Source organism: Chrysochloris asiatica, unplaced genomic scaffold (genome assembly GCF_000296735.1).
Source record: "Chrysochloris asiatica unplaced genomic scaffold, ChrAsi1.0 scaffold00067, whole genome shotgun sequence".
NCBI lineage: Eukaryota > Metazoa > Chordata > Mammalia > Afrosoricida > Chrysochloridae > Chrysochloris > Chrysochloris asiatica.
The window spans coordinates 1,006,091-1,029,245 of record NW_006408585.1 but is presented as its reverse complement, the minus strand read 5'-3'; the positions used below and the strand labels follow the sequence as shown (position 1 = coordinate 1,029,245).

The 23,155-nt window shown below is 41.1% G+C and overlaps 1 protein-coding gene across 2 annotated transcripts in view; it reads right to left on the bottom strand.

Moving 5' to 3' along the window:
• The window catches only part of ESR2 (estrogen receptor 2 (ER beta)), a 118,453-nt gene that overhangs the window by 17,054 nt on the left and 78,244 nt on the right, over positions 1-23,155 (bottom strand). The window contains exon 6 of one of the 2 annotated variants that reach the window (XM_006864566.1): positions 17,123-17,256. The exons of the other annotated variant lie outside the window; for it this stretch is intronic. Coding sequence (XP_006864628.1) covers positions 17,123-17,256 — 134 coding nt within the window. The remainder of the gene's footprint in view (positions 1-17,122; positions 17,257-23,155) is intronic. 2 annotated transcript variants of the gene reach the window in all.

Below are 23,155 nucleotides of genomic sequence, written 5' to 3'. Positions count from 1 at the left end.
GAAGCTGTAAGCTACCACATAACATGGATGAACCTTGAGGACATTATGCTGAGTGAAATTAGTCACAAAAGGAAAAATACTGCATAGGACCACTACTGTAGAAGACTATGAAAAAGAACCCATACTAAAGGGGGAGGGGTGGAATTCTTTGCTGGTTACTAGGATGTTGGGGGTGGGACAAGGGGAGGGAGGGGAAGGTTAAACACAGGATAGGGAATAGACACAGGATAGTTTGGGTGAGGGGGGCAATACACAAGAAGAGGGAGGGGAATGGAAGAACAAGGCTGGTGGGAAAACAATTAGGCAGGTTTGCATGGGCTAAGTGGGACAGAGGTAAATAATGATGTATGCACAGTCTTGGAACAACAGGGCTCTGGGATACAGGGAGTGAGACAGGTTTGGAATGCGGGAAAGGGGAGAAATAATGTTAAGATGTTTGGCTGTCTTTTGAATCTTGGTTTCCCTGGCATACTATTATAAAATAGACATTTGAGGGGGAGAGAAAAGAATAGCCAGAAATATCACCATAGAAAGCTGGTAAGTCTGTCTTCTGCCTATAACTGACTGGAATACCTAAAATGGGGACACAACATGCCTAATGAAGAAGGCTTCCTATGGAGCCTCTGCATTACATAAGACCATAGGTAGAATCCTGAACCCCATCCAGAATCTTCTGAGGTGGAAATTTTCCACTTGAAAGGACAAGCTGACCAGTCTGAAGCAGCTTGAAGAACAGAAGATACTTCTTGTATGAAAGACCGACAGGAAAAATACAAAACAATAACAGCAGTCTGACTGATTACTGCAAGAACTAGCAAGTTGTTCATTCAGGAGACATCAAGGCAAGGGGTCGGGTCCCCTCAGGGCAAGCCCCCTTCCAAGACTAAGACTCAATGGGAATACACGAACAGACATGTGCTCGGATGGGTGACCATGTTGGTCACCAATAAGGGGAAGTGAGGGAAAAACAGCAATGAAGCTGCAAGCTAAGCCCTACAACATTCAATAGACTCCTGTGAACCAGGGTGGAGACCTGGTTGGCCAGCAGTATGGCAAGACCTGGGGTCTCTTGGGCCCAGAGTCAGTGACATAGCCACAGAGGACTTGAGTGGAGAGTGAAGCGTCCAGCTGATAAGAAGAGAGGGCATAAGCATAAGAATACCCATACTTGAAGATAATAACCACTTGACCTGGCTTCAATGACTGGATGATCAAAGCTCAACTAGAAGAAGAAAGAAGAGGAAAAAAGAGTAATCTGATACAAAATGATGAATTTGACCTACACTTATGGATGCAGTAGCTCAAAAGAGAGAATAAATCTTTACAGTAAGGATCATTCCCACCCCCTCAATACACAGGGTAGACGGGGATGGGCAACTTAGACATTGGGTACCCAAAAAGGTGTGTGTGTGGGGGGTTACAAAGGCAAGAAGTGACTGGCTTACAAGCTTTCAAGAGGGAGCCTGGATCCAGAGGGTGCGGAGGAAGGTAGAATCTCAACTGAGTAGTATCCAATCTGTCTGGGTGGGGCTGATGAAAGGAGATGGGGATAGGTCTCTTGTGGTACAATAGTGAATAACTGCTATTAGGACTGACTGTGAGGTTTGGAAATGTAATGGTAGACGTTTTGTAGCAAAAGGAGGGGAGTGGTTGACTTTGCAATCCAGAAGAGGATGTTTCTTGGACCATCACGGTAGAAGAGCGGAGTGTGGGTTCCTACACAGAGAAGCTGTGACGCCAGGATGGAGGCAGAGATGATGACATGGAGAGATGGAGTGGCTGGGGATCTAGATCCACAGAGGGAGAGGGGCTGTGTGCTGACGACCAGGGGGAAGGCTTGCAGGGCACACCCTTTGGTTGGTTGATATGCATGGAGGGGATTGTAACCATGGCAAGGAAACAATATATGATAGGATGAATGTAAAGCTAATGTTCTCCCATGTAAGCTATCACATAATTCACAATAAAACATTAAAAAAAAAAAGTACAGCCAGAATTCTCTTTTGAAGCCAGGATGATGTAGCTTTGGCCATGTTATCAGTAGGGGCCTATCCCTAAAGAAGGTTATCAATCTTGGTAAAGTAGAGAGTCCGTGCTGCAGCAGTGGGCTCAAATATAACATCTATGAGGGCAGTGCAGGACTAGGTAGTTTTCCTTCTGTTAGACATAGACTTGCTATTAGTCAGAACTGACTCAACAACACTGAAGAACAATAATATATCAATTTATTATATGGGAAAGCATTAACTTATATAAAGTTATCCTGAGAAGGAATCAGACTGAAGAACACCCATTTTGCTCCTAACTTTGCCTCCGGTACGGAGTACGGAACCTGCACTTTGACATCTATATACGGTCTCACAGCACAGAGTGACTGCTAAGTGGCAGACCCTGGGCAGGGACAAGGGACAGTACACAAGTTTCTGCTCTCTGAACACTCACTGCCCAGTCAGACACACAGGAAATAACACTAAGTAAACCCACTCCCACCTCAAAAAAGTGAAAACATCAGTTTTAAGATTCATTTCAGAACAAAATTCAATTACTTTTCATGAAACTGAAGAAACATAGTTTTTTGTTTTTTTTTTTTTTAAAGTGCAAGATCTTGGCATGATGCCCACACATACCAATGGAAGTAAAATAAAGTCAAGGACACCAATCTCTCCTCTGCTTTATCTCCTGGAAACAGCTGTGTGTTCCTCTCACAAACTCACCTGATGACACTCTAACCAGCATATGGGGGAACCAGGAAAACTTCCAAGATTCACCACATCCTCAGTGTGTAAAGAAAATGTTCTTGCTGGCTGAAAGCAACTAACTCAGAAAACCCAAAGTGTCTAATAAAAATCCCAAAATTTTGACCAAAGGAAAAACTTCTGAGAGGTGTAATGGTATGTGTATGTGTTTTAAGGAAAGGAACCTCTAGCCATAACCCATCCTATGAACACATAGCCCCAGCACCATAAGAACAGACTGGCATTATGAAACAAGCAGGCCAACAGTGCTTGGCCTCTGTGTTCTTGACCAAAAGGACAGAGCCTGTGTTTCCTTTAAAGCATTATTCTGTATGCTCTTTTGTACCTTCACCTTCTCTACCTACACATTTCATGTGAACTCTCCCCATAAACTCAGCTTGAGGTAATGTCTCAATGCAAAATAGATTTGCCTGGTCTTAACCCTCCATTTCTTCCATTTGTTGGTGAAGAATATTGAATATATCACAGACTACCAGAAAAACAAGCAAACCAGTCCTGGAAGAAGTACTGTCAGAATGTTCATTAAAATCAAGGATCCAAGGGTATGATATCAACATAAAAAATCAGCTGGATTCCTCTATACTAATAAAGACAGTTCTGAAATGGAAATTAGGAAACCATGCCATTTACAATAGTCACCCAAAGGGTGAAATATTTAGGAATAAACCTAACCAGGGAAGCAAAAGGCCTATACTGAGAAAACTAAAAAACACTACTATAAGAAACCAAATGAGATTTACAAAAATGAAAGAATATACCATGCTCATGGATAGGAAGACTTAACATTTTGAAAATTCCAATACTACCCAAAGCAATCTACAGTTACAACACAAACCCAATCCAGATTCCAGCAACACTCTTTAAGGAGATGGAAAAACAATCATGAACTTTATATTGAAGGGAAAGATACCTCGAATAAGCAAAGCACTGTTTAAGAAAAAGAACAAAGTTGGAGACTTCTCACTCCCTGAGTTCAAAATTTACTACACAGCCATGGCAGTCAAAACAGCCTGGTACTGGTACAATGAAAGATACATAAATAAGTGGAACAGAATTGAGAGCCCTGAAGTAAATCTATCCACAAATCCATTCACAAAGGGCCAAAATACAACGAATGGGAAAAAGATCATCTTGTCAACAAATGATGCTGACAAAACTGCAAATCAACATGCAAAAGAATGAAACAAGACCCTTATCTCATACCACATACAAAAATGAACTCAACATGGATTAAAGACCTAAATGTAAACCCCAGAACTATAAAGATCATCAATGAAAAAAACAGGGACAAACTTAGGGGCTCTAGTACATGGCATACATAGACTATCAAACATTGCAAAAAACACACAAACAACAGAAGACAAAATAGATGACTGGAACATACTAAAAATTAGAAACATGTGCATCAACAAATTTCACCAAAAGAGTAAAAAGGAAGCCCATAGACTGGGAAAAAATATTTGCAACAGCATATCAGACTAGGGACTAATCGCTAAAATTTATAGGAAACTAACTATAACACTTCTGAAGTCCTGGTGTGGCGCTGTGGGTTAATGCACCAGACTACAAAGCCATTTGAGCTACAAGATCGGTGGTTCAAGCTCACCAGTCACTGCTTGGAAACCAGATACAGGGTTGCTATGGGTTGGAACCAATTTGACGGCACTTAACAACAACAACAACAACACCTCTACAAGAAAAAGACAATCCAATTGAAAAATGGGCACAGGATATGAACAGAAAATTCACCAAGGAAAACATTCAGGCAGTCATTGAAAATACAAAGAAATGTTCAAGATCATTAGCCATTAGAGAGATATCATCTCACACCAGAATTAACAGCAAAGTTCAAAAAAACAACAAATGCTGGTGAGGGTGTAGAGAGATTGGGACCCTCCTGCATTTCAGGTGGACTTTAAAAGGGTTCACCCTCCACCAGAGATGGAGGCAGAGATGAGGAAATGGAAAGAGAGAGGGCAGCTGAGGACTCTGGACTCATGGAAAGAGAAAGACTGAGTGCTGGCAGCCAGGAGTCAGACTTGCAGAATGTGTCCTTTGGTTGTTTAAATTATTATATATTCCTGAGTGTTTTTATGTGCATCCCCCACCCCCGAAAAAAACAACAACAGAGGGGATGGAAGCAAATACTGTTGAATGATGATGCACGGAGGGGATTGTAATCATTGCAATGAAACGATGAGTGTAAAATTGATGTTCTCCTATGTAAACTATCACTCAATTCACAATAAAAACTTTTTTAAAAAAAGGGTTCAACCTCACTGGAAAATGATATAATGCTTCCTCAGAAAGCTGGAAATAGAAATACCTTATGATACAGCAATTCCTCTACTTGGTATACAGTCACAAGATATATGCACCAGAGCATGAGTAGATATATGCACACCAATATTCATCACAACACTATTCACAATAGCAAAATGATGGAGGCAGCTTAAGTGTCCATCAACGGAATAATGGATAAACAAACTTTGGTACATACACACGATGGAATAATATGCTACCTTGAAGAATAATGATGAAACTGCAAAATACTTCATAATATGGATGAAACTTGAGGGCACTGTGCTGAGTGAAATTAGTCAATCACAGAAGGACAAATATTGCATAAGACCATTATTGTAAAAGCTTAAGAAAAGATTTCCATCCTAAAAGAAAAATTCTTCAATAGTTACCAGGAGTGGGAGGGAGGGGACAGAAACTCACAGGTTAGGGTAACTGAGAGGGCAACATACAAGGATGGGGAGGACAAGACACAAGAAGGGGTAGAGGGGTAGCAGAATAAAGATGATAAGGTAAGACAGGGAGGTATGCATGGGCTAAATGGATAGAGGTAAATAGTGATGTATACACAACCTTGAAACAACAGGGCTCTGTGATACAAGGATTGAGACAATCTGAATGAGTAATGAAGGGGAAATAATTTAGGGTGCTTGAATGTTTTCTGGGTATTGGTTCCCCCTGCCTACTAATGTAAAATAGACATTTAAGTGGGATAGACAGGAATATTGGAAAATATAATTACAGAAAGCTGGTAAGCCCGGGCTTCAGCCTATAATTGATTGGGTTAGCTAAGAGGGGTACAAGAATTTTCCCAGGGAAATAGGCTTCTTGTTAAGCCTTTGTGGTGTGGGGCCTTAGGTGGAATCCTGAGCCCCACCCAGAGCCTTCCGAGGTGGGACATTCCTACTTGAAAAGACATGCAGACCAACCCAGAATGGCTAGAGGAACAAAAGATACTTCTGGAAAGAAAGACCAGCACACAAAAAAAAAAGAAAGAAAGAAAAAAGCAGGCTATTTGGATGTTACAACATCAAGTAAGCTGTTTGCCTTGGAGCCATCAAGGCAAGAAATGACAGCCCATCAGAGTAAACGCCCTTGTAAGACTGAAACTCAAAGGGAACACATGAGTCATATGCTGGCTGGTGACCGCCCTGGTCTACTTGTGAGTGGAAGTGGGGAAATGCAGCATTGAAGACATGGGCTGAGTTTGGCCATGTTCCAGAGACACCCATTGACCTTGAGATGAGAGAGAGAAGAGCAAGAGCTGGCTGGTTTGAAGCCTGGGGAGATGCGTGAACTCCCGAGCCCATGGACACTGACTTAGCCACTGGGGGTAAGAGTTGAAAGTGAAGTGGCCAGTTGGTCTGAAGTGGGAGAAGGTGAGTGAGAACACTCAAGCTTGCAGAGAGTACCAATTTGAATTAGATTGGATATCTAGCTGAGGAGAACTCAACCAGATGAAAATAAAGAAATTTGATACAGGGAGCAAGCATAAATTGCTACGATTTGATAAACTGGACCTTTGCTTATGGATATTGTTGTTAAGTACTGTCAAGTCAGTTCCGACCCATAGTGACCCTGTATAGGGTTTCCTAGGAATGACTGGTGAGCTTGAACTGCCGACCTTGCGGTTCAAACAGACTTTGCAGTCCAGCACATTAACCCACAGCGCTATACCAGGACTCTACTTATGGATGGAGCTACTCAAAATTCCAAGCGAAAGGGAAAGATTCTCCATATCAAAGATCAAGCTTGCCTCTTCAGTACACTGGGTAGATAGGGACAGGCAACTTAGACACTGGCTACCAAACATGGGGGGCTATAAAGGCATGAAGTGGCTGGCTTACAAGTTTTCATGAATGTGCTTAGTTTCAGAATGAGGTGGGGGGTGGTAAGGTTGAATCCTCACTGAATAGTTTTCCTCTTGTCCAGATGGGTCTGGTAAAGGAGATTGGGGAGGATGGAATTTATGATTCAGTTGTGAGTAATTGTATCAAGACTAATGGCGATGGTCACAACTGTAAATATAGAAGACGGTGGTGGTGGTGGTGTGCTGTGGAGTCAGTTTCGACTCATAGCAACCCTGCATAGGGTGTCCAAGGCTGTAAATCTTCACGGGACCAGAAAGCCTCATCTTTCTCTCATAGAGCAGCTGGTAGTTTCAAACTGCTTATCTTAAGGTTCGCAGCCCAACTCATAATCACTATGCTATCAGAGCTTCTTAAATGTAGAAGAGGTGTAATCAAAAAGGGAGAGTTGTTAGTCTTTCATTTCAGGAACAGAGGACCCCAGGACCATCAAGAGGGAAGAGATGAGATGTGGGGTCCTAACCAGAAAAATAGTGACAGCAGAGAAAGATAGCGCAACTGAGGGCTCTAGGCCATGGACTGAGAAAGGCCATGTGCCTGTAGGCAGGAGGCTGCCTTGCAGAGTATCCTCTTTGGACATTAAAACAAATATTTATTTTCTGTGTGGTTTGTGTATATCAGAAAACAAAGGTGGAACTAGAGGTAAATACTGTTAGCTGATGGTACATGGAGGGGATTGTAATCATTGCAATGAAACAAAATATGATTTGTGAATATAAAACTGATAATCTGCCCTATAAACTTTCACTCAATTCACAATAAAAGCTTTTAACAACAACAACAAAAAAATCAAGGATGCAAGACTTCATTTCATGTACTCTGGAAATATCAGAAAGGACCAGTAGCTGGAAAAAGATATCATACTTGGTAAAGTAAAGGGTCAGCACAAAGGAGGGAGGTCCTCAATGAGATGAGCTGAAACAGGTGCTAAAACATCGGGGTCTACATAGCAATGATTATGAGGATGATGCCGGGCCAGGCACCGTTCCATTCTGCTATACAAAAGGTCCTTAATGACCAAAGCAGACTCAATGGCATCTAACAACAATTGCTTTCATTAATGAACTCTCGTTGATAAAGAGACACATTTCTCATTTTCATATTTTGAAGCCTTACTGTAATTATTTGCAGATTGATGTCACTCCATTTCCTTAATTTAGCACCCTCACTAATTCTATCCAAGGTAGGATTTAGGTGGTCTTCAAATTCCTGGATGACAGGATGGTATGAGTATGTTGTTACATTAACTACAGCACTTATAAAACATCTTTGAGTTTATAAAATACTAAAATGTGGTAAAAGTACTAAATTCAACCTTTCCTATTGCCTCTCAGTTTCAGGAGAATAAGCCAAAGACTCATACAATACAATAGGTTCCAGGGAGCCTAGATTATATGGATAGAATATATATCCCATATATAAAAAGTGGGAAGGAGTCCTGGGAACATAGTGGGTTATGAGTTGGGCTGCTCACTACAAGGTCAGAAGTTCAAATCTATCAGCTGTTCCATGGGAGAAAGATGAGGCTTTCTGCTCCCATAAAAATGTATAGCCTCGGAAACCCTATACAGGGTCACTATGCATTGGAACCAACTTGATGGCACACAATCACCGCCACCACCATATGTAGGAATCCTGGAGTGGCACTGTGTAGAATAAGCACTGGGCTGCTAACTTCAGGGCCAGCAGTTCAAACCCACTAGCTGCTCCTTGGAAACCCTATACAGGGTTGCTGTGAGTCAGAACCAACTCAACAGCACTTGACAACAACATTTCCATGGTGAATAATTCAAAGGTGCTATGGATTAAATTGTATCCCCTCAAAAAAAAAAAAAAAAAAAAAAGGTTGAAGTCCTAACCCCTGGTGTCTGTGAATGTGCCCTTATTTGTAAATAGAGTCTTTGACAATATTCTCAGATAATATAAGGTCATATTATTGTAGTAAGTTGGGCCATCACCCCTTCAAAGTGGTCAGAGAGAGTTAGCGGAAGATGGTCATGTGACTACAGCAGCAGATAAAAGCTAAGAAATATCAAGGGCTCCTGGTAGTCACCAGAAGCTAGGAGAGAAGCATGGGACAGTCTCTTTCTAAGTTTCCATAAGGAACCTACAAGGCCTCCAGAACTGTTAGGCAACAAATTTTGAAATACCATTGAGGGTAGTTTGTCACGGGAGCCCTAGAAGAATAAGATGAAGAGAAGAGGGCGGGAGAGGGCTGTTGAGAGAGAAGGCATAAGAATGGCACTGCCCCTTCTCTCACCTCCCCATAGAGAGGAAGGTGTGCCTCTTCTCAAGGTCACAAGGATCAGACCTACACAATGAATATTTGCGTACAAGTCTTTATATGAATACATTCTTTCATCTCTCTTTGGTAGCTACCAAGGAACTGAAAGACTGTGTCTTCTGGTAGGTGTATGCTTAACTTTGTAAGAAAATGCCAAATAAGTTTTCAAAGTAGTTATTCCACTTTACATTCCCACCAAGAGTGTATGAGAGTTCCACATCCTCACAAACACTTGATACTATCAGTCTCTGAATTTTAGCCTGTCCTGGTGTGGCGCTGCGGAATAATGCACTGGACTGCAAGGTCGGTTTGAACCACCAGGTCATCGTTCAAGCTCACTAGTTGCTCCTCAGAAACCCTATACAGGGTTTCTATTCATAGCGATGAATCAGAACCAACTTGATGGCACTAACAACAACATTGAGTATATATGGAGCCCTGGTTGCATAGTGAATTATGAGCTGGGCTACTAACTGAAAGGTCAGCAGTTCGAATCTACCAGTCACTCCTCGGGAGAAAGATAAGGTTTTCTTTATTCCTGTGAAGATTTATAGTCTCAGAAATCCTATACAGGTGACTCTGAGTCAGAACCAACTTAATGGCACACAACCACCAACAACCAACCACAATTTAGTATATAGGTGTGCTGTAGGATAAGTACTGGACTGCTAAACTGGGAGTTCAGCAGTTCAAACCCACCAATCACAACTCAGGAGAAAGATAAAGCTTTCTAAGCCCATAAAAAATTTATAGCCTTGGAAACCCTATATTGGTGGTGTTGTCATTAAGTGCCATAGAGTCAGTTCCAACTCAGAGTGACCCTATGAGTGGGAACTGTTTCAGATCCAAGGCTGTAAAACTCTGCAGGAGCAGAACCCATCATTTTCTCTCACAGAGTGTCTGGTGGGCTTCAATTGCCAACCTTGTTCACCACCACGCGCCCACAGAAACCTTACAGGGTCAATGAGTTGACACAAACTAGATGGCACCTAACAACAACAGTGCTTTAACAGTGGTTAAAGCACTCAATTGCTAACTGAAAGGTCAGCAGTTTGAACCCACTAGCAGCCCCTTGGGAGTAACACGTGGCAGTCTTTCTCTGTAAAGATTTACAGTCTTAGAAACCCTATAGGGCAGTTCTACTCTGTCCTATGGGGTCACTATGAGGCAGAATCAACTGGAAGGCAATAGGTTTGGTTTGTTTTGGTACTGAGTATATGATGGTCTATTATTTAAAATGATTTGCATTCCCTAGTGAATAACTTCACATAATTATTTACCTCAATATATCTTTCTTGATGAAATGTCTGTTCAATGATTTGCCCATTTTAAATTGAATTGTTTTTCTTATTATTGAGTTTTAAGATAAGAATTCTTTACTTGTCTGAAAGTGTTTTTATTTTGCCTTCATAATTATAAAGCATTTCCACTGTGTAAAGTATTCTACATTGATTTTTTTCTTTAGATTCTTCATAAATATTACTTCCCAGTCGTCATGATTTTCATTTCAGAAGAAAAATTTGCTGATATCCATGGCTTTGTTCTTCTGTATATGTCTTTTTTCTCAGACTGCTTTTTTTAGATCTTCTCTTGATCACTGATTTTAAGTAATTTGATTATGCCATGTCTTGGTGTAGTTTTCTTACGCTTGTGATTCACTGAGATTTTTGGATCTGTTTTATGCTTTCATTAAATTTGGAAATTTATCTTCAAATATTTTTTGTCCCCCTCCCTTCAGGAATTCCAATTACATCTATATTAGATAACTGTAGTGAACTCCCAGCTAATTACTGTTATGTTGATAAAAATCCTTTGTTCTTTCCATTTATTTTTCAATAGTTTCTACTGCTATTGAAATACTCTTTACTATTTAATACTTTCTCTGCTATGCTTAACTACTATCCAGAAATAGTTTCACATCTAGAAGTTCAATTTGGGTGTGCTGCATATTTTCCATGGTGTGGCGCTGTGGGTTAATGCGCTAGACTGCAAGCTGGGTTTGAACTGCAAGGTTGACAGTTCATGCTCACCAGCCGCTCCTCAGAAATCCTACACAGCGCTACTGTGAGTCAGAACTGACTCAATGGTACTTAACAACAACCAAATCGTTAATAAGTTCATGATTTCCTCTACCTCTTGAACATACAGAATGTAGTTGTAGTAATTGAATTGTCCTTATGTACTAAGTTTAGGGTATTTCTCAATTGATTGACTGATCTTCTTTATTGTAGATTGTGTTTTCCAGCTTCCTTGCATGTGTGGTAACTTTTGTTTGGTTACCAGACATAGTGATTTTTACCCTGGAAGGTGCTGGGTAGGGCATAGTTAAATTACTTGGCAATAGTTTGATCCTTTCAAGAGTTGCTTTTAAGCTTTGTTTGACAGGAATTAGACCCACTACTCAGGCCATAGGAGAAGGCTGGGTGGTACAAGTGGTTGGGCATCAGCTGCTAACCCAAAGGTTCACAGTTCAAATCCACTCAGTGACTCCACAGAATAAGAGGCCTGTGGAGGGAGCTATTTCTGTAAATATGTTGTTGTTTTTAAGTGCCTTTAAGTTGGTTCCAACCCATAGAGACCCTGTATAGGGTTTCCGAGGAGTGGTTAGTGAGCTTGAACCACTGACCTTGTGGTTCAAACCAACTTTGTAGCCCTGCACATTAACCCATAGTGCCACACCAGGACTCCAATATATATATATGCAAATTTGGTGGTGGTGGTGTGGTGGTGTGCCGTGGAGTCGGTTCCAACTCACAGTGACCCTGTACAGGGTTTCCAAGGCTATTAATCTTTACAGGAGCAGAAAGCCTCATCTTTCTCCTGTGGAACAGCTGGTAGTTTCGAACTGCTGACCTTGAGGCTCGCAGCCTGATTTGTAATCACTATGCTACCAGAGTTTCTTATAGCAGTCAAGAAAACCCTGTGGAAAAATTCTCTTCTGTAATCCACAAGTTACAGAATCAAGAAATGACGTGATGGTAATGGGTTTGTTTACTCCCTCAGGCTAAGCCCTCTGAATGTTCTATCCAATGCTCACTGTATTCCAAGGTTTTCTCTTCTGGTTGGTGAGAACATGAAATACTCTCAGTGCCATGCGAACTCTAGCTTTTGACTTTTTTTCGGGTGGTTTTTCCCCTGTCCTCGGTTAGTGTCTTTACAAGCAAGCACAAATTATTACTCAGCTGAAGAGTTAAAGAAGACCCTCCGCAGACCTCCAAGGCTCTGTGGGTATACAGCTCTTTCCTCTTCTCTACTCTCCCTGCTAATCCTTCTCAAATTCACAACTCTGCCTTCTCACTCAGGGAGATCACTGGTCTTTACTTGGGACCCCATTTCTGCTTTGCAGCCTTGAAACTGACTCTGGCATAGGCTGAATAACTGAAGGGCTTACAATGTTTGTTGTGTTCCGTCTCTTGGGGCCCACGGTCCTTTCGCCTATTGTCTAATATCTGTTTCATATATAGTCTGTCAGGTTATTTATTTATTTCATGTGGGAAGGTAAATACCATCCCCTATTTGTTTCTTTTTCATTTAATGCTACAAATAACCCTAAAGAAAGAGCCTATGACTTCAAATCCTTAAGATCTAGTATAGAAAACATCCAATTCTCCTTACAGCAGAAAATTTCCAATAGAAACAATCCCATTTTTCTAACAGCAATGCTGATCAGAATAAATTTAATCTGGCAAGTGTTATGACTACCAGGCAGAGAAGTACATTTATTAAAAGAAGATTGGGATTTACCACTACAAATTATCTTATTTACCGCTACAAGTGGTAATAATATCACATGCCCCCTGTCCTCTGTAATGCTCTTAACATGGTGGGTCTGTCAGATACTGCAAGAGGAACATCATAGCTTATGTCTTTCTCATTTGCATAGACGCTGTTTCTAGTTTTTTACAACAACACAATATGATGTCTCAGAGACTTAAACTGACTGTAAGGAGACTTGCCAAATAGACGGCTTTAGACTGTAGAGTATTGTAACAACAAACAAATCGCTTTCCAAGGAACACTTTGATGCACAGAAAACAGCTCTAAATTATTTCTTCCAGAAAGAAAAGCCCCTGAATCCGGCATTTGGTATTCTTTTGTGCCAAATAGGAATGTTCTTTTGAAGCAAATCCTCTCTTTAACAGACAGAAATGGTTATGACACACATGAGAGAATATTTGTAGGCAAGCTGGAAGAGAAGGTCAGGGAAAGGCGATTGTCTTTGACAGCCAATTTCAAATGTCCTGGTGCACATCTGCTGTGAGCACATCAACTTAGTGGTCAGTGTAAGCTGGGCCCTCATATTATTAAGTAAAATGCAAATGGTTACAGTGAGTGCCAACAAAATGCCAGAAGCTCCAAAGTACTTATAGGTCTTCTTGTGTCTGATAGTTACCATTTCTACTCACAAATGGTTTATTTTCCAGAACTGGGGTGATGCTGTTGGATGCAGGGAAATGTCCTGAAACATAACTAGGTAGCGTATAAAGGTTGTCTTTGGGTCTCTGTACCTTCAGATTCCTTCTTTATCCCCTCTTTTCTCTCCTCTAGATCTTTAGCCATATCCCACCAAGAATATAAGGAACTCTGGTAGCTCAGTGGTTATGAGTTGGGCTGCTAATCTCAAGGTCAGCAGTTTGAAACTACCAGCAGTTCCACAGGAGAAAGATGAAGCTTTCTGCTCCTGTAAAGATTTATAGTCTCAGAAGCCTTACAGGGTCGTTATGAGTTGGAACCGACTCCAGAGCACAGAATTACCGCCACCACCAAGAATACTGGAGAAGAACACTGAAAGTACCACGAACTGCTAAAAGAACAATAAATCTGTGTTGGAAGAAGTACAGCCAGAATGCTCCTTAGAAGCAAGCATGGTGAGACTTTGTCTCTCACACTTCAGACATTTTATCAGGACAGACATCATGCTTGGTAAACTGGAGGGTGAGAGAAAAAGTGGAAGACTCCCAAAGAGATGGCTTGGCACAGAAGCAGCAGCAATGGGCTCAAGCGTAACAACTGTGAGGCAAGCGTGGGAGCTGGTAGTGTTTTGTGTTGTGCACAGGGTCACTATGAGTGGGAACCGACTCAATGGCACCTAACAACAACAATAACAACTAAACCCAGTCAGCTTCTGGGAAGCACCCCATGCTCTACCCAAGACCTACTCAAAGTGTGTAAGCATGTAGAAACTTTGATAACAATTGACAGAAAATTTTAAATCAGTTGAATATACCAATGAAAAACTAGGGTTTGTGTTTTACATTTTTATTTCATTTTTCTAAGTAAGGTATTCTTAGTGGATTTCATAAAAGTAACTGTCTATTATTAGGACTGATTGTGAAGGTTGGAAATGTAAAGGTAGACGTTTTGTAGCAAGGAGGGAAGTGATTAACTTTTCAGTCTAGGAGCGAAGGTCCCTGGGACCATCAAGGAAGAAGAGCGGAGAGCGGGACCCTACCCAGAGAAGCAGTGACACCAGAAATGGAGGCAGAGACGATGATGTGGAGAGATGGAGCAGCGGGGGACTTTAGACACAGAGAGGGAGAGGGGCTGTGTGCTGACAATCTGGGGGCAGGCTTATAGTGTATACCCTTTGTTTGGTTGATGATGCATGGAGGGGATTGTAACCATGGCAGTGAAATGATATACAATAGGATGAATGTAAAACTAATGTTCTCCCATGTAAACTATCACATATTTCACAATAAAACATTATAAAAAATAAAAGTAACTGTCTATAGTGAATTGAAAATTGTAAAAGAAAAAAAAAAAAAGGTCCTTTACCACAAGTTGTATTGAGCTCATTTGAGAAGCATACTTTATAGGTTTCCCTTTTCACATCATCAAAATAAAATCTACACCCAGGTGGAGACCTGGTTGGCCAGCAGTGTGGCAAGACCTGGGGACTCTTGGGCCCAGAGTCAGTGACATAGCCACAGAGGACTAGAGTGCAAAGTGAAGCATCCAGCTGTTAAGAAGAGAGGGCATATGCACAAGAACACCCACACTTGCAGATAATACCTACTTGACCTGGCTTCAATGACTGGATGATCAGAGCTTAACTAGAAGAAGAAAAAAGAGGGAAAAAAGAGTAATCTGATACAATTTGATGAACTTGACCTTCACCTATGGATACAGTAGCTCAAAAGAGGGAATAAACCTTTACAGCGAGGATCATTCCCACCCCCTCTACACAGGGTACACAGGGATGGGCAACTTGGACATTGGTTACCCAAAATAGGGGGGCTACAAAGGCAAGAAGTGACTTGCTTACAAGCTTTCAAGAAAGAGTTTAGATTCAGAGGGCACGGAGGAAGGTAGAATCTCCACTGAGTAGTATCCAATCTGTCTGGGCGGAGCTGATGAAATGAAATGCGGATAGGTCTCTTGTGATACAATAGTGAATAATTGTTATCAGTACTGATTGTGAGGTTGGAAATGCAAAAGTAGATGTTTTGTAGCAAAAAGAGGGGAGTGACTGGCTTTGCAGTCTAGGAGCAGAGGTCACTGGGACCGTCAAAAGAGAAGAGCGGAGAGTGAGTGATGCCTGAGATGGAGGCAGAGATGATGATGTGGAGAGATGGAGCAGCTGGGGATTCTAGACCCAGAGAGGGAGAGGGGCTGTGTGCTGATGACCGGGGGAGGGGAGGCAGGCTTGCAGGGTATACCCTTTCGTTGGTTGATGATGCATGTAGGGGATTGATTGTAACCATGGCAGCGAAACAATATACAATAAGATGAATGTAAGGCTAATGTTCTCTCATGTAAACTTATCACATAATTCACAATAAAACATTAAAAAAAAAAAGATTTCAAACTAAAAAAATAAAATACAATCTATAATGGAGCACATTGAGGTGTTAGACAAGAAAGGAGGACAGCTTGGAGATGGAGGTGGTCAGTTAGACCTAAGTAAGGAGACAGCCTGGACCTATGCAGCTGTAGGTTTTGCATTTACATCTGGTTTCTAGGACTGCTGTTGTGACTGTTTTGAAAGAAAGCAGTTTAATATGATCTCAGAGATTCCTGTTGTTTCAGTGGCACTGTGGGATAAAGCACTGAACTGCAAGGTTGGTCCGACCCACAAGTTCAGCAGTTCAAACTCACCAGCCACTCCTTGGAAACCCTATACAGGGCTGCTATGAGTCAGAACTGACTTGATGGCACTTAACAACAATCACAAGGTACCCCCTTGCCCAAACCTCTCCTATGGCTGCTGAATGCCCAAAGCAGCAGTTTTCAAGCCAGGATGAGCAGTATAATCTCAGCGCTGCTGTTCACAGCCTTTTCTACCTCCCCTCCAGCTGTTCACTGGACAACTTGTAGCTTCAGGCGCATGCAAGGTTCTTTCAGTCCTCCACACCTACTCTTTATACCTTCTTGGCTAACGGCTGCTCTTCCTTGAAGACTCCTTCAACATCATTCCCCTCGACAACCATCCTGTGATTCTCTTTCTTCTATTTTCCTATATTGTTGTTAAGTGCCATTGAGTAGCTTCCAACCCACAGCAACCCTGTATAGGATTTCCAAGGAATGGCTGGTGGGTTTTTGAATCGCCAACCTTTATTGAATGAGTTAATGAATGAATATATCTGTACAAGTAGAACCCAAATCAGGACTATGAATGCCTGTTAACTACATAAAGCCATTTTTTAAAAGGCTGGAAGTTCATTTCCAGCAAAATGACTTGAGATACTTTTTTATTACCTGCCAGTATTTTATTTACTCAATGAATAGTTTCTATTCAAAAAGTGAGCTACAGTTGAAATCACTATAAAATACAAGTAAAACTAAGAAGGTAGAAAGAAAGCCACTTCCCCTTTTTAGAGAAAGAAGTTCAATTTTCTTCTTGATGTCATGCCATTCTAGAAAGAGCCTCGCTCCCCGAAACACCCCCACCCAGCTGCGCGGTTACTCACTGGAGTTGAGGAGGATCATGGCCTTGACACAGAGATACTCTTTGTGTTGGAGTTTCAACTCACGAAACCTTGAAGTTGTTGCCAGGAGCATGTCAAAGATTTCCAAAATTCCTTCTACACATTTCCCCTCATCCCTACAAAAGATCATTTGGAGATTTAAGGAACATGTAGCTTCAGGCAACCACTGAAAACATTAAGGAGTATTTTCTTCTTAATCTCAAATTTCATCTTGTACATCTTTTACTATATAACAAGATGTTAACAAGACTATATAATGAGATTTAAGTGATATTAAGTCATTAGTATTATCTTTATATTAAAAAAAAAAAGACGGGGCACTTACTATAAATCCCTAAAGTAAACACTTGAATAAATACTATTTAGGCAAAAATGAATGTTAGAACTACATTACCAAATGCTTTCTTAAACAAATGCCATTTCTGTTGATTTTTAAAATATAAACTGTTTCAGCCAACCAGCCCCAAATATGACACGTATTATTAAAATGAGACCGTGGTGTGGCGCTGTGGGTTAATGCACTGGATTGCAAGGGTGTTTGAACTGCACCGCCAGCAGTTCAAGGTCGCCAGTCACTCCTGGGAAACCCTATACAGAACTGCTATGGATTAGAACTGATTTGACACACTTAACAACAACAAACAACAATGTTCCCATTAGGAGAAAACGTCTGGACTGTTAATGAGGAAGACTGAACATGGCAGAAGCAAATAACCCTTCATGTCTAGAGTTTGCCTCTCATTTCCTGATGGTCCTTTAGAAACTTGTGGAACCACTAAGAACAATTTAAATGCCATCAGAAAAAACACTATACCAAACAAAGAGATTTGAATCAGGAAAGAAAGGCAGAAATGGAGATATGGACAGTTTTTTAGTTGCTGAAGATTATTTTTAAGCAAACGTTTTAGACAGACTTTGAACCATACGAGGGGGCTTCAAAAAGTTTGTGGAGAAATTCCATTATCTTTTCATTCCATTGCTCCACAAAGGTTTTGAAGCATCCACATATAATCAGAACACCTCTACAAGAAAAAGACAAGTAACCCAATTAAAAAATGGGCACAGGACAAGAACAGATACTTCACCAAACAAGACATTTGGGCACCCAACAATTTATGAAGAAATGCTCATGATCATTAGCCACTGTTGTTGTTGTGTGCCGTCGAGTAGATTCCGACCCATAGCAACCCTATGTAGGGTTTCTAAGGAGCCACTAGTGAGCTTGAACTGCTGACCTTGCAGTTCAAATGGCTTTGCAGTCTGGCGCATTAATCCACAGCACCACACCAGGACTCCCATTAGCCATTTGCTGTTGTTGTCAAGTGCTGTTGAGTCGATTCCAACCAATAGCAACCCTTTAAGGGTTTCCAAGGAGCAGCTGGTGAGCCTGAACCACCAACCTTGCAGTTCAAACGGCTTTGCAGTCTGGCGCATTAACCCACAGTGCCACAGAGAGATGCAAACCAAAACAACAATGATGAGATCTCACACCAGTAATAACAGCAAAGTTCAAAAATGCAGAGGAAAATAAATGCTGGTGATGATGTGGAGACACTGGGACCCTCCTGCATTGCTGATGGGAATGCAAAATGCTACAAACCACTCTGGAAAACAGTATGGCACTTCCTCAGAAATTTGGAAATAGAAATACCATATGATCCAGCAATTCCTCTACTTAGTATATATCCACAAGAAATACAAGCCATAACACGAGTAGATCTATGCACACCAATGTTCATAGCAGCACTATTTACAATAGCAAAAAGATGAAGACAGCCTAAGCGCCCATCAATGGGAGAATGGATAAACAAACTATGGTACATACACACAATGGAATATTATGCTACCTTGAAGAATAACAAGGAAGCCACCACATAACATAAATGAATCCTGGGGACATTATGCAGAGTGAAATTAGTCAGTCTCAAAAGGACAAATATTGTTTTAAGACCATTATTATAAAAGCTTATAACAGATACCCATACTAAAATGAAAAAAAAAAAAAACCCAACACTTCTCTGTTGGTTACTAGTGGGTTTGGAATGGGGGGGTGTTGGTGAGGTAGAATGAGACAACGGTAGAGTACAGGGTAGGGGCAGACACATTATAGTTTGGGTGTTAGGGAGGGCAATACACAAGAAGGGAAATGGGGTGGAAGAACAAAGTAGATAGGGGAACACTGAGACAGGTTTGCATGGGCTAAAAATAGGACAGACGTAAATTGTGATGCATGCTCAACTTTGGAACAACAGGGCTCTGTGATATAGGGATCTAGGCATAGTTTGAAGAGGGCAAATAATACTAAGATGCTTGACTGACTTATGAATATTGGTTTCCCTTCCCTACTGTTGTAAAATGGACACTTAAGTTGGATAGAAAGGAATGTCATGAAACATGATTACAGAAAGCCTGTAAGCCTGTCTTCAGCCTATAAATTATTGGAATACCTAATAAGGGTTCTAGAACTTGCCCAGTGAAATAGACCTCTTGCAGAGCCTTTGTAGTGTATAGGACCTTAGGTGGAATCCTGAGCCCCATCCAGAACTTTCTGAGGTGGGACATTCCCACTAGAAAGGACGAGCAGACCAGCTTGGAACAGCTAGAGTGACAAAAGATATATCTTCAAAGAAAGATCATTAGGAAAAACCCAAAACAAAAATGTCAGTATGACTGGCTTCTACAAGAATAAGCAAGTTGTTCACTGGGAAGCCATCAAGACAAGCAATCAAGTTCCTTCAGGACAAACTCCCCTCTATGACTGAAACTCAAAGGGAACACACAAAGAGGCATGTAAGCTTGTTGACAATGACAATGGTCTACTGGTGAATGGAAGAGGGGGGGAAGGCAGCAATGAAGAAATAGGCTGAGTTCAACCATGGCCCATAGATTCTCATTGACTAGGAGATGAGAGAGAGAAGTGGAAGGGCTGGTTGGTCCAAAGTGTGGTGAGAACTGGGGACACCTGAGCCCATGGACAAGGACATAGCCAAAGAGGACTAGAGCTGAGAGTGAAGCATCCAGCTGATATGGAGTAAGAGGAGGCACAAAAACACCCAAAGTTGCAGGTAGTATTCATTTGACCTAGCCTCAAGAGCTTGATAATCAGAACAAAACAATTTTTGATAAAGGAAACATGGGTAAATTGCTACAATTTGATGAACTTGACCTACACTCATGGAGAGGTAGTAACTCTAAATACCAACAGAAAGGGAAGGAGTCTTCACATCAAGTATCAATGGTATACCCTCTGTACACACGCAGACAAGGATGGGCAAAGGGGCAATAAAGGCATGAAATGACTGGCTTACAAGGTTTCAAGTGGGAGTTTAATTTAAGACTGTGTGAGAGAAGAAAGAGTCCCCACTGAACAGTTTTCATCTTGTCTAGATGGGTCTGGTTAAAAGAGAAGGGGATAAGATTCTTATGATTTAATAGTGAGTAATAGTTATCATGACTAATTGCGACTGTCACAACTGTAAAGGTAGAAGTCTTGTAACAAAAACAGGGGAGTAGTTAATCTTACAGTCCAGAAATAGAGGACCCTAGGGCGATCGAGGGAGAAAAGCACAGGCAGAATGTGAGACCTTATCCAGAGAATCAGGGATACCAGAGATGGAGGCAGAGACGGAGACATGGAGAGAGGGAACAACTGAGGACTCTAGATTCATGGGAAGAGAGGGAATAAGAGCTCGCAGACTTGCAGAATGTGCCTTTTGGTGGTATAAATTATTATATATTTCTGAGTGTTTAAAAAAAAAAAAGCTTAAGTGACTAGAGAGAAATACTGTTAACTGATGGTACCATGGAGGGGATTATAATCATTGTAATGACACAAGGTGTATGATTTGTTGAATGTAAAACTGATGATCTGCCCTGTGAAATTTCACTCAATCCACAATAAAAACCTTAACAACAACAACAAAAAAGAATTATGAATAAGAAATTAGGATAAATTTTAATTAAAGATAGGAAAACACAACATTTTAATATTAAACTACATATAGATCAATCAGCCTATCGATGAACATTTGCTTTTGCATGCCAGTCACTTATAAATTATTGCTAAATAAAAATAAAGTTATAATCATATGTCAAATAAATATATCATTATTCAATAAGAGCCCTTTGTGCTAAGCCTCAAGTTCCCCACCCCCACTCATGAGTGGGCTTTGCCTTGGGGACACTATTCTGTACCTACAAAATATATCTTCTGGCAGCACACCTGTGCTTTCAGTCCACAGTTTACCTCTCTGCATGTAGCAGTGGGGTGGGGGACTTGAGGCTTAGCACAAGCAAAGGACTCAATAAATCTATACTGAACTGAAATGAATATTACCTGGGTCAATGGGGCAAATAAAAATTTAGAGTGTGGGGATTATGAAGAAAAGTCAATGAGACAATGAACTTGAGAGAGGGATAGTTTAGCTTTTCAGCTTGCCTTGCAACATAGTACTCCTAACTTCTGACATGGACAGAGTAAAGTAGGGTTGTTCTAAGACAAAAGAACAAAGTAGAAAGTTAGTTCATCTCCTCTTCTCTCCCCTTCCTGGTCTTTATTCCCTTGGAAGGCAGAAAACTGTTGCAGTTGGGAGTGTGGACTACAAAACCAGACCCCCAAGTCTAGCTCTACAACTTGCTGCCTTATAACTGTAGCAAGTTACTTAGTCTCTAATTTCATATCTAAAAGATAAGGATAATAATGGCATTTCCCCCAAAGGTTAAGTGACTGTTGAGAAGATTAAATGAGTGAAAATACAAGGGTAAGTCAAAGCAGTACTGCTACTAGAGCTCCAGTTTGGTTTATTCCAAACAAAACACAGACATTGTGAAAAATGTCTCTTTGATCAATGGATACTGCCAGACAAGCTCTCTCAGTAAAATATTTGTTGTAGTCTCATTAGGATGTTTACCAAAAAAAGAGAGACAGAGAGAGAATGATCGGAGAAAGAAGGACCTACTATCACCAAGATAGAAGAGCCGGGAGTGAGTGTATCCTTTGGGCCTGGAATCCCTAAACTGTGAAGCAAGTGGATTGAGGGAAAAATTGATGCTAAGACCTTGGAGGTCTCCAAGGAATGCTATGTCTACAGATTCTGAAAGGAGACAAAGACCTTTCCCCAGGTGCTGTGAATTCAGACAGCTAGCCTCCGGAACTATGAGAGAACCAATCTCGGTTTGTTAAAGCATCCACTTGGGGTATTTCTGTTAGAGCAGCACTAGAGCACTAAGACAGGTATTTTTCTATATTGGATCAGTATTGTCGAGATTCAGGGGAGAGACGGAGCAGGAAAAGGGCAGATTTAAAAATTAAAGATAATTTGTTGTTGTTGTTAAATGCCATCAAGTCGGTTCTGACTCATAGCAACCCTATGTAGGGTTCCTGAGGAGAGGCTGGTGAATTTGAATTGCTAACCTTGCGGTTCAAACCAACCTTGCGGACTCCTACAGATAAGTTGTTGTTGTTGTTGTTGTTACGTGCCATCGAGTCGGTTCCAACTCATAGCGATCCTGTATCCTTTCCAAGGATCAGCTGGTGGGTTTGAACTGCCGACATGTGCTTCACAGTATGGTTCTGATCCTACAGCACCACACCAGAAGTCCACAGATAAGTTGTTGTTGTTATTGTCGTGTGCTCAAGTTGGTTCCAATTCATAGTGACCTTGTATAGGGTTTCTGAGGAGCGCTTGGTGAGATTGAAGCACTGACCTTGCAGTTCAAACTGACCTTGAGGTCGAGTGCTTATCCTATGGTGCCATACCAGGACAGAGAAGTTGAAGTCAATTTATATATGGAAAGAACATGAAACCTGTCCTACTTCATAAATACACCAAAATTTTCTGATTGTTTCTTAAATATTTGCTATGTCTTTGCATTGCACTACATATGAAACACTCTTTCAAATTTATTAGTAAACTGGTTGTTGTTGTTTAGTGCCGAGTCAGTTCAGACTCACAAAGACCCTATTTCTAAGGAGCAAGCTGGTGGATTTGAAACACCAGCCTTGAAGTTGTAACC